Genomic DNA, 12275 nt, shown 5'->3' with positions numbered 1-12275 from the left:
TTTTTTCGCTATTTTATGTTTTGATGAATGTGGAATTGCAAAAAATACACGCATTCCATTGGTAACTCCATTCATCTTTTTTTCGGGGCAAAACTATCAAACATTCTGTTACAAAATTTGTGTAAATAATTATACTTAATTAATAATTATAATTATACTAAAAAAACGTTCATTGAAAGAAATTTGATTTTCATTAAGGTTGATTTTCTTCCTAACCTATTTTTCTGAATAACATTTATGGCCAAATTGTATTTTGATTAACTCACATTATCTGGATTTAATACCGATTTATTCCACCAGATTTACCACAAAAAATCTATCTTCTCTCGGATATATTTTAAATCTGGTGCTGAATCTACATACTACAGAAAGCAACATTGGGTTGTTACATTGATACTGCTGTACACTCCAAAGTCGCAAATGTTTCCTCAAAGGCGTTGTTTATATTATGAATTCAAACAATAACAAAAGAAAACTTGAATCTGCATTCGCTCATGAACCAAGGTCTACAATATTTTTTCAAAATTATTCATTTGACACCTCACTATCAAAAAATATATTTATAAATCGATTGTAAATACACAAATCAGGGATGGAAAATTTTTTTGTTATGCAGTGAAATTTGACAAGGTAAATTACAGAAAATACAGAGAATGGTGTTTCTTTGAAATGACAGGTGTATAAGTTTGATTTTTCAGTGAAAACTTGTAATCTTATTCTCTCATATCTTTCCGGTAGATCCTAATTCGTTTATTAAAATGGTAAATCTTCAAGAATGGCTTTATATCCGCCTACAGGGGTATCTAAACACACAAGGTTAACCCACTAGATCTATTAAATCCAGTGAGATAATCTTCAATAGAATAAAAGCGTTATAAGGCTGTTAAAAATAAAAACCATACAAGCTGATGTCTCATCTTTGTTCTAAAAAAAAACATTTAAATTATGAATATGCCCATCCAAGAAGTGACCATATGCTGGGGTCTTTTAAAAGTATTCGGCAAAATAATCCATTTTTGACCCGGATTTTATATGTACTTACCTACATACTTGACATTATAACCTATCTGAAATAGTAAAATATGCGTTGCTATATATAATGGACCTAGAGTTATTAGTCTTTGAATATTATTAAAAATGTTAGTTCGCATAGCCCATAAAAAACTTATCAAATTTAGATAATGTTGGCTCTTGAATTTAATAACAAAAAAAGTTAGAAAAATAAAGCATCAGCTTGGTATATATTTTATGTACACTCATAATTATTTCTAATTCGCCTTATTGGTGGTTTTTCAAAAATCCGGGTTTGAAAATTGTTTGTTTCGATAAAACTCCCGACCGTTTAAAAAAATCAGGCAACCGCTTTATGATAGATATTTCTATACACATTCAAGTGAAAGTAGATAAGATATGAGGTGTGGTAATTGTTTCAGAGATGTGGAAAACTGCAAGGGTTATTTTTATACCTTACGACTTTTTATACCCTACAACACTGTGTGTTGGGGGTATTATAAGTTTGATTAGGCCAAAAATTATGTAACACCTCGAAATATTGGTTTCCCACATAGGAAAGTATATATGGATCTTTCTATCTCGCCGAGATGAGTCGATCTAGCTATGTATGACCGTCCGTCTGTCCATGTTTATTTATAATCACTTTACAGGTCGCAATTATGGCCCGATCCTCACGAAATTTAAAAATGAGTTGGGGTTAAGGTCAGAATAGAACCCTATTTCTTTTGGAGATGATCGCATAATGGACCAAAAACTGAAAAATTTCCTGATTTCGCAGTTGCTCTACCGGACGCAATTATGGACCAATCGACCCGGAAGTTAGCATGGGGCTAGAACTTAGGGCTGGGCAGAAGTCTTCCAATTTTGATGGTTATCGGTTTATATTTAGTGGATGAAACCGCGAATATTTTTAATCCCGCCAAAATCACAAATTTACAGACTGGTCAATTCTGACCGTTGCGTAGATACCGATAGTGAATATATCGGATATATAGCGATATATATATATACAATATGTATATACAAAGGAAGGGGATGTTAGCTAGAATGCTTAAGAATGGCTGGGTCGATTTTCACAAATTTTGCCAATTCAGAACGCCCTCTTAGCATAAAAGTATAAAATCCAAAAAAATCGCATAAAAACTTGCCAATAATGATGTTAATATAGATTTTGCAGTGTTTAGTGACATTTTTTTCATATTTTTTATCGCATGTGATTTTTTCAATTTGACTTATAACATTGAAGTGTATATTTTTTAATATTTTTTAACTTACAACACAGGTTGGGATTATTTTATACAGATTGCAATTATCGTCCGATCCTCTCAATTTTTTACGAGGGTAGGGTTAGGCTCAGAAGGGCTAGGCCGATGCTAGGCTGTTTTCAAACATGTCCGCAATATATTTAGGGGTTGAAATGGACCAGAAACTAAAAATTCCTGATTTTGCAGCCGTTATAATAGAAACAAATAGAAACCAAGGGACACGAAATCTCGTATGAAGTTAGAGTTTAGGACCGCGGGTAGAATGGACCAATACTTTTGTGTGTAAAAATACCAGCATTACTTACAGGCGATAACCGAAATACAAAAAAGCGAAATTCTGGCTTACTTATGCTGATTTCGTGGACGAATATAGCCAAATATCGTAGACAAGCAAATTATATAGATGAGTCTATATATGGAGATACAGAGGAGCCTCTTGCTTTTGGATATGATCACAAAATCTTAAGGGGTTCAAATTAACCAAAAACAGAAAAAATTTCATTATCACCAATCGACACGCCTGAAAAGGCAATATTTAGCTGTAAAATGGACCACAACAACTAACAGCACTACGGAGTGCGTAAATATTGGGCAAATGTCCCTGTTCAAATTGCTGAGGGTAATGTCTGGGCATTGCTCCGTGACATAATTTCAAAAGCGAAATCTTCCAAAATGGATTTGGACATAAGGGGGCTTCTAACATATTGTAGTGTCGTAGGGTATCACATGGTTGGCCCCGCACAACTATAGCTTTTGCTCACTTGTTTTATTTTATTTTATTTTTTTTTTGTTTTGAGTAAAAGTTGCCAAAAAGGGACTGCAGTCTGCCATAACAATACAAAAAGTTCAGTTTTGTAATTCTTTCGGTAGTTACCGGCAAAAATCGGTAAAATGTTTATACAAAAAGTGAAATTAATGTTGACAAAATGGTTTCTTTCAGTAGGGCTTAGCGACTACTTCATTTTCGTCCCTAGATTATCGAGACATTTAGTTATTTACCGAAATAAAAGGCACTTGAACAATTTGTGTTAACGATAAATGTCGACAATTCTGTCCGTAAATATTTACAAAATTGCACCACAGATAACCTTATAGTAAATGAAACATGAATTTAAATCGTTCTTCCTTTTATTCAACACATAAATGGTAAATTGGTAAACGCGAATGACGTACTTATATCAAGTACTAGATTTCACGACCAATATAAATATTTAATGATTTCAATTTGGAGTTAAATGATTCCACTACTATAGACGAATGCTTCAGTAATAAGTTGTAAGGTATTACTATTTTTGTTAGTTTGTATTTAAGTGTGTGCAGTAGAGTAGGTAGGTATTAATTCCTTCATGTAAGTAAATCCGTTATTTCTATTTTGTTAGTTTCCATTTGTATTGAAGTTTTTGTGGTAACATTTGAATTGTCAGTTTTAAGTGTTTGTAATCGTTTAAGTCCATTGTTGTAACTTGTATGTCTGTGGAAACAAAAGACAAATATACCTTGAAAAATGAATCACTGGTGCTTGTACAAATCTTAGCTTGATCCGAAATTGGTAATTCGATTCAGAATTATAAATACTAAGTTCATTATAACATATTACTTACCTTGAATATTTATTGTACACAAGGAAAATGTACCTTATAAAAACTTACTTGTTAGTTACGTCTCATGCGCTTGCGACTTCCATCATCGTTTGTGGTCTTGGAGCCATCATGTTTTATTTGTTCTTCAGCTTCAACGATCTATAAAAGATGACAAATGCAAATAGCCTTGAACAAACTTAATAGGAAAAACGACCTTAATCTTTGTTCCGCAAATTTCTGCACCACTTAAGGTCTCCATTGCTTTCATGGCGGACTCCTTATCGGCATATTTTACATAACCGCACGACTTATTTGGCAGAAAGTATAAATCGATCAGTCCTGGCCAACATGAAAATATGTTTTTTAAAATGGCTACTGGGACAGGCTGAAAAAAATATATTCGGTTTAGAATAGGAGTTTAAAAGCAAAAATAATCATTTTTTACTGTTGGCATTATCATAAATAAACGCTTTGCTACTTGGGAGTCGCTAGGAGCCATGGGATTAGCTTGCGGCAAAGGAACACTGCAAAAAGTCTCCTTCCTAGTATGCTCTGTAGTATCAAATAGATTAATATGTATTGATTCATGTGTATCAATTTAATTTGGCTTCATACTTTCTATGAACGTTGTATCAATGTGTGCTGAGCTCATATCCGATAATTTAACTATAATACGTTCACCAACCGGATATTCGAATCCATGAATTTTTTCTCTATAAAATTTACAAAAAAGTCCGTTTAGTACATTATGTACCAAAAATAGAACTTTGCAACCGTATTTACTTGGCATATATTGCAGATTCTGGATTGTGATATACCACTATAGCTTCATTGTTGTAGTCGCCTTCTACAAATATTGATTTTGTGATTTGTTTGCTAACCATAAGTTAAAAATAGGATAATAACATACCTTTAAGAATTTGACAGTAATCCAGCCCGGGAACGATATCAAATAAGCGCCAAAGCTGATCTTGCTTAATTGTCTTGCTTACTATGACATTTAATGATGTTGGTTGAGATTGTTCGGTCTTCTTTATATTTAAATTTAACATTTTTCCGGGCTCGCTTTTATCTGAAAAATGATCTTCCGTTGAGCGTTTTGGGTTTTTCGGATCTGCAAATTTTGCTTTATATTTAGCTGAGCAATTTTCAAATGCTAAAGCCGCATGATAAAATTTTGTATAGCGTATATATCCGAATCCTTTTGGATTACCAGTGTCCTTATGGCGTATTAGTGTAACACTCTCTACAGGACCCCACTGTTTAAACTCATCGCGTAGTTCTTGTTCGCCAGTCTCTTTTGGGCATTGTATGAATAGCCGTACGCATTGTTCTTGTTCAATTTTTTGAGATTTGTTAGCACCTTGACTGCGACTAAAAGCAATTCGATATTTGTTAGCATAGTAAGTCAATTCCTCCAAATACATTTATTATCATTATCAACCTACCTTGCTGCAACAAATACCCTTAAGGGACGATCAGATTTTCCTATTATACTACCATGCAATTCCTCTTGGGCCTTGGCAGCCTCTGATGTTTTTGCATACTTTACGTAGGCAAATCCTTTGTTCTCTCCTGTTTCCTTCTCCTTTATAATTTTAACATCTTGTAAAAGTCCGTATGGCGAAAAGCTTTTGCGGATATCATTTTCCGTGTGTATTTTGTCGCAGAATATGAATAGTCTGGACATTGGAGGGTCATCTTCACTTGTTTCGGAACCCCGTCCAGGCTCATTTACATGTTCAGAACAATCCGGCATAATTTCGATAATTTCGTTTGGTTTGGTTGTTAGTTGCGAGCGTGGGAAACAAAAATGAAAAACGTCCCAACGAAGCGAATATAAAGGCCAAAAAGCAATACTTGATAAAAAATAAACAGAAAGCAAAGACTCCGGGTACTCTGTTGTTTACGAATGAGACATGAGAGAATTGAACATCTTCACTAAAGAGCTCGGAACTAGCTGCTACTATCGTTTTTCCAAATGCTATCAAACTCGACTATGGACTTGGGTGAAAACCGAGTACTCGACTCTTCATAGTCGATTTCAAATTCCTGTTCATGAATGTGAAAGTTCTCACTATGATAACCGAGTTTCCCTTTATGATATCGAAAATTTTTGCAGAACCAGGAGATTCTTGCAGGTTGTGGAACAGTCGTTTAATGGAACAGCCCTTTAATTATAATGCCTAACTCTATAAACATATGGTTGCATCATCTACTGTCGTTTGTGTAATGCCAGATATTTTACAACAAAGCTGAAAGGATACGAATAGTATAAGGTAGTGCACACGTTCTCTCTGCTCCAGAACCTGCTGTGGAATTACTTAATTCATTTTTGAATAACCGACAAAAATCTGTACTTATGGTTTCGGTAGTCGACTTTTAGTATCAAAATTCCTGGAACTCGAACTCTAAGTCAATATTAGATTTGTTCCAAACTTGCTAAAGTCGATTGTTGAAAAATTCGAGTTTTCACTTTTAGAACAAAATTGAAAAATTAAATAAACATTTTGACAGTGTGTGGGTTTTTAATCTCAAACCTTATGAAATGTCAAAATATGTTTACACATTTTTGCCCATTGTTTATCTTGTGTTCTGTGACTTCAATCACAATAGTTAATTTTGACATTTCGTTAGTCAGCTGGCTCGGAAGGGGCACCTTATACATGGGCCATGGGCCCATTAAACATGTCGTGTGAAGGCAATATCAGACGGAATGTGTTTTATATATGTGCTGCAACACAACAGATTTTTGATTAAATTATATATACAAAATACAGGTAGCCACTTCAACACAGCTTTTTGCATAATTAGCCTACTTTAGAGGATTAATTTGAAATACAAATCATGGTAAAAGTATATAGGTAGACGCATCGACACAGCTGCTGGGACAATGAAATGTCAAACCAATTTTGGAATTGAAAATGTTAAATGAAAAATTATTTAAATTTGTAAAAATTGTTAAAAAATCGTCGTATAAGAAAACGTTTAAAAATCTACTCATATTTGGAAAAACATTTAAAAATCTTTGACATATCAATGCTCCCAAGCGTTGATGCATCTACCTGTATTATTCTGCCATGATACAACAATGTTAATTCAAATCCAATGGGTTAATCCCTTTATATGTAAACGTACTACAAATTAGATAATTTTGCTGAAAAAGAAAGCAAAAAAAGAAATATCAAAAAACTCAATTTTTACGCCAAAATTGTTGATATTTTTTAAATATCAATGTTCACAAGTGTCGATTTATCTACTTGTATTCTTCTACCATGACAATTGAGATGGCGTCTATTTATTACACGATTGACATTTGACAACCCATGGTAGAAGAATATAGGTAGATGCATCAACTCTTGGGAACATTGATATGTCACATTTTTTTAAGTGCTTTGTCAAAAATAAATCGATTTTATATGTTTTCTTATACGACGCAAATCGGAGGTTGTAGTGATATGTATTTTTCAACAATTTTTACAAATTTAAATAATTTTTCATTTACGATTTTCAATATCAAAATCGGTTTGACAGTTCATTGTCCCAGCAGCTGTGTCGATGCGACTATCTGTATTCTTCTGCCATGTGACAACCTTATTGCGCCATATGCCAGGGGGCAAATAGCTGATATTTTTGTCTTAATTATCAATTTCATAATGAAGATTAATCTTAGAAGCCGGTACCAAATACCTGAAATTCCAAGCCAGTTGTAAAAATACATAATTCCGATTTAAATTCGGAGAAATTTTTATACCCATGGTAGAATTATAAGGTAGCCCTATCAGGCCAACTGTAGGCAACTTGATATGTCAAACAAATTTTTGTAATATGAATTCGCCCCACAGATATATAAAATGAGAAAGAAACCTGAACAATTATTAAAATTGAAAATGTTGGAAAAAGTTAAAAAACAAACCAAATATGAGGTATTGTATGGTTTGTGAGTACAAGCAAAGACCAATACCTTTGTAGAATAAGGAAAGATCAATACCTCCCTTAACTTACACATCTAGTTCATACATATTTCTATTTGCTACTATTCACCAAATCATAGATTTCTTCTCTATCCCTCAAAGGGTAAATGAATCACCCAGGCAATAGAACAATAGATCTGGTACCTATCCTACAAAATAATTAATAATCACTATTCTCATAAAATGTGATACTATTCCCAGTTCTCTTCAAAGTATTAATACTAGATTTAGTGAAAAGTTGAAATTATTTAATCTTTATGATACGTACTTCAAATAAAGTAAACATAAATAAGTGGTCAAATTCTGAGGATATATTTCTGTCAAAGTTCCGACTGAACTTTTTTTCTTAAAACTTGGACTTTTATTGATGGACGATTCCTTTAGGACTTCGAGATAAAAAATTATGATACGTTCTTCAAATAAAGTAAACATGAATAAGTGGTCAAATTCTGAGGATATATTTCTGTCGAAGTTCCGACTGAACTTTTTTCTTAAAACTTGGACTTTTATTGATGGACGATAATAATAACTTTTAGGTCTGAAATAAATCAACAAATCCACTATTTGAGATCCGCAAATATGCTTGCGACATATAGCCACGACTGAGTCCCGGAATGTTCTTCAAATATCCACGATTTAAGGGCCGGTAATTTTCTTAAAATTTGAAGATTTTATGTGTTGAAGGAATCTACATTTTTTAGAAATCCACGGCAAAATTCATTGTTTGAAGAAGCACCCTTTGTAAATTATACTCATTTTGGTGGTTGTTTCTTGGTTTCTTGTCTTATTTCGAATCTTCGACTTTTTTTTGGGTCTTTCCATCCGCTTAACCCGATTCTAATTAGTTCATTAAAACTAAGTTTTCAATAAAAAAAGTATATTTCGCGTAAGCATCAAATTCAGAAATCTTTGGTTTGCGTTAGCCGGTGTTGGACATACTCAGAGGAGAAAATCCCAAGCCCCGGCCGAAGGCCGGCTACTTACAAAAGGCTTCCAATTTAGAAAACTTTGGTTCGCGTTAGCCGATGTGGAACATACCCAGAGGAGAAAATCTCAAGCCCCGGCCGAAGGCCGGCTACTTACAAAAAGTGTTAAATTTAGAAAACTTTGGTTCGCGTTAGCCGGTGTGGGACATACCCAGAGGAGAAAATCTCAAGCCCCGGCCGAAGGCCGGCTATTTACAAAAAGTGCCAAATTTAGAAAACTTTTGTTATTCCGACGACATTTTAATGAACTGGTTATCGGGTTATGCGGATGAAAAGACCCATATATCTGGACCCGAAAAAGGTATTAGCACAAATTGTAGCATTTTGGAAAGGTAAGAGTGTCAGCTTTAATTTGGAAACAATTATGTTGACACCCATAATGGACCCTTTTTTGACGTTTTGGCGGTTTCAATAAAAATCCGGGTCCAAAAATTTGATAATTTGACTATAACTTCCGAACCATGACAACTTACCCCTTCATGTGACCACTTGTTTGATAGGTATTTCCGGTTCCAGTTATTAAACTAGAGTTGTTTCCAAAGCATATTACCGTAGTTGGGAATTTGAATATTTGTATATTTTACGTCGAATTTTAGGTAACGCTGTTAAGCTTGTGTTTTTCAGCTTATTATTACATTATTTCTGTTATTTTGGTGTGTTGGGTTGACTTTTATAAAATTACATATTTACACACACATGCATATAAACGTATGTGTATATGTGATATGACGGCAATTTTAAAGAAAACGACAAAGAAAGCACAGCATTCATTTAATAATTAGAATCTTACCAGCAAGCCCGCAATTAATGATGAATTTTTGTTGCGAGCCGTTTCGGAAGTGAACCAATCTCTGATATTATCCAATCGGAGGTTGTAGTGATATGTATTTTTCAACAATTTTTACAAATTTAAATAATTTTTCATTTACGATTTTCAATATCAAAATCGGTTTGACAGTTCATTGTCCCAGCAGCTGTGTCGATGCGACTATCTGTATTCTTCTGCCATGTGACAACCTTATTGCGCCATATGCCAGGGGGCAAATAGCTGATATTTTTGTCTTAATTATCAATTTCATAATGAAGATTAATCTTAGAAGCCGGTACCAAATACCTGAAATTCCAAGCCAGTTGTAAAAATACATAATTCCGATTTAAATTCGGAGAAATTTTTATACCCATGGTAGAATTATAAGGTAGCCCTATCAGGCCAACTGTAGGCAACTTGATATGTCAAACAAATTTTTGTAATATGAATTCGCCCCACAGATATATAAAATGAGAAAGAAACCTGAACAATTATTAAAATTGAAAATGTTGGAAAAAGTTAAAAAACAAACCAAATATGAGGTATTGTATGGTTTGTGAGTACAAGCAAAGACCAATACCTTTGTAGAATAAGGAAAGATCAATACCTCCCTTAACTTACACATCTAGTTCATACATATTTCTATTTGCTACTATTCACCAAATCATAGATTTCTTCTCTATCCCTCAAAGGGTAAATGAATCACCCAGGCAATAGAACAATAGATCTGGTACCTATCCTACAAAATAATTAATAATCGCTATTCTCATAAAATGTGATACTATTCCCAGTTCTCTTCAAAGTATTAATACTAGATTTAGTGAAAAGTTGAAATTATTTAATCTTTATGATACGTACTTCAAATAAAGTAAACATAAATAAGTGGTCAAATTCTGAGGATATATTTCTGTCAAAGTTCCGACTGAACTTTTTTTCTTAAAACTTGGACTTTTATTGATGGACGATTCCTTTAGGACTTCGAGATAAACAATTATGATACGTACTTCAAATAAAGTAAACATGAATAAGTGGTCAAATTCTGAGGATATATTTCTGTCGAAGTTCCGACTGAACTTTTTTCTTAAAACTTGGACTTTTATTGATGGACGATAATAATAACTTTTAGGTCTGAAATAAATCAACAAATCCACTATTTGAGATCCGCAAATATGCTTGCGACATATAGCCACGACTGAGTCCCGGAATGTTCTTCAAATATCCACGATTTAAGGGCCGGTAATTTTCTTAAAATTTGAGGATTTTATGTGTTGAAGGAATCTACATTTTTTAGAAATCCACGGCAAAATTCATTGTTTGAAGAAGCACCCTTTGTAAATTATACTCATTTTGGTGGTTGTTTCTTGGTTTCTTGTCTTATTTCGAATCTTCGACTTTTTTTTTGGGTCTTTCCATCCGCTTAACCCGATTCTAACTAGTTCATTAAAACTAAGTTTTCAATAAAAAAAGTATATTTCGCGTAAGCATCAAATTCAGAAATCTTTGGTTTGCGTTAGCCGGTGTTGGACATACTCAGAGGAGAAAATCCCAAGCCCCGGCCGAAGGCCGGCTACTTACAAAAGGCTTCCAATTTAGAAAACTTTGGTTCGCGTTAGCCGATGTGGAACATACCCAGAGGAGAAAATCTCAAGCCCCGGCCGAAGGCCGGCTACTTACAAAAAGTGTTAAATTTAGAAAACTTTGGTTCGCGTTAGCCGGTGTGGGACATACCCAGAGGAGAAAATCTCAAGCCCCGGCCGAAGGCCGGCTATTTACAAAAAGTGCCAAATTTAGAAAACTTTTGTTATTCCGACGACATTTTAATGAACTGGTTATCGGGTTATGCGGATGAAAAGACCCATATATCTGGACCCGAAAAAGGTATTAGCACAAATTGTAGCATTTTGGAAAGGTAAGAGTGTCAGCTTTAATTTGGAAACAATTATGTTGACACCCATAATGGACCCTTTTTTGACGTTTTGGCGGTTTCAATAAAAATCCGGGTCCAAAAATTCGATAATTTGACTATAACTTCCGAACCATGACAACTTACCCCTTCATGTGACCACTTGTTTGATAGGTATTTCCGGTTCCAGTTATTAAACTAGAGTTGTTTCCAAAGCATATTACCGTAGTTGGGAATTTGAATATTTGTATATTTTACGTCGAATTTTAGGTAACGCTGTTAAGCTTGTGTTTTTCAGCTTATTATTACATTATTTCTGTTATTTTGGTGTGTTGGGTTGACTTTTATAAAATTACATATTTACACACACATGCATATAAACGTATGTGTATATGTGATATGACGGCAATTTTAAAGAAAACGACAAAGAAAGCACAGCATTCATTTAATAATTAGAATCTTACCAGCAAGCCCGCAATTAATGATGAATTTTTGTTGCGAGCCGTTTCGGAAGTGAACCAATCTCTGATATTATCCAATCGGAGGTTGTAGTGATATGTATTTTTCAACAATTTTTACAAATTTAAATAATTTTTCATTTACGATTTTCAATATCAAAATCGGTTTGACAGTTCATTGTCCCAGCAGCTGTGTCGATGCGACTATCTGTATTCTTCTGCCATGTGACAACCTTATTGCGCCATATGCCAGGGGGCAAATAGCTGATATTTTTGTCTTAATTATC

At 34.0% G+C, this 12275-nt stretch overlaps 1 protein-coding gene and 1 long non-coding RNA gene across 4 annotated transcripts; one reads left to right on the top strand and one right to left on the bottom strand.

Moving 5' to 3' along the window:
* Positions 1–490: 490 nt before the first annotated feature.
* Positions 491–909, top strand: LOC109613239 (uncharacterized). Of its 2 annotated transcripts, none has more exons than XR_009342516.1 (2): positions 491–630; positions 739–909. It is a non-coding gene; the product is annotated as an uncharacterized LOC109613239 (long non-coding RNA). The 2 variants fall into 2 exon arrangements; XR_002194876.2 differs by having other exon boundaries at positions 491–676.
* A 2480-nt stretch (positions 910–3389) lies between these two features.
* On the bottom strand, positions 3390–5891 carry LOC101893654 (RNA-binding protein 45). 2 transcript variants are annotated; one of them, XR_002194877.2, is made up of 8 exons: positions 5308–5891; positions 4770–5233; positions 4643–4706; positions 4475–4572; positions 4305–4411; positions 4074–4244; positions 3881–4018; positions 3390–3750 (listed from the first exon to the last, which is right to left on the bottom strand). XR_002194877.2 is itself a non-coding variant. In XM_005186589.4 (8 exons), exons 1-7 carry the CDS (start codon positions 5616–5618, stop codon positions 3932–3934), a joined length of 1302 nt encoding a protein of 433 aa, XP_005186646.1. In that variant the 5' UTR covers positions 5619–5883; the 3' UTR covers positions 3390–3750; positions 3929–3931. The 2 variants fall into 2 exon arrangements, 1 of the variants encoding a protein (XP_005186646.1); XM_005186589.4 differs by having other exon boundaries at positions 3929–4018; positions 5308–5883.
* Positions 5892–12275: the final 6384 nt, after the last annotated feature.

This window comes from Musca domestica, unplaced genomic scaffold (assembly GCF_030504385.1).
Source record: "Musca domestica strain aabys unplaced genomic scaffold, Musca_domestica.polishedcontigs.V.1.1 29, whole genome shotgun sequence".
NCBI lineage: Eukaryota > Metazoa > Arthropoda > Insecta > Diptera > Muscidae > Musca > Musca domestica.
The sequence above is the reverse complement of the archived record's forward strand: the minus strand, read 5'-3'. Positions and strand labels throughout refer to the sequence as shown.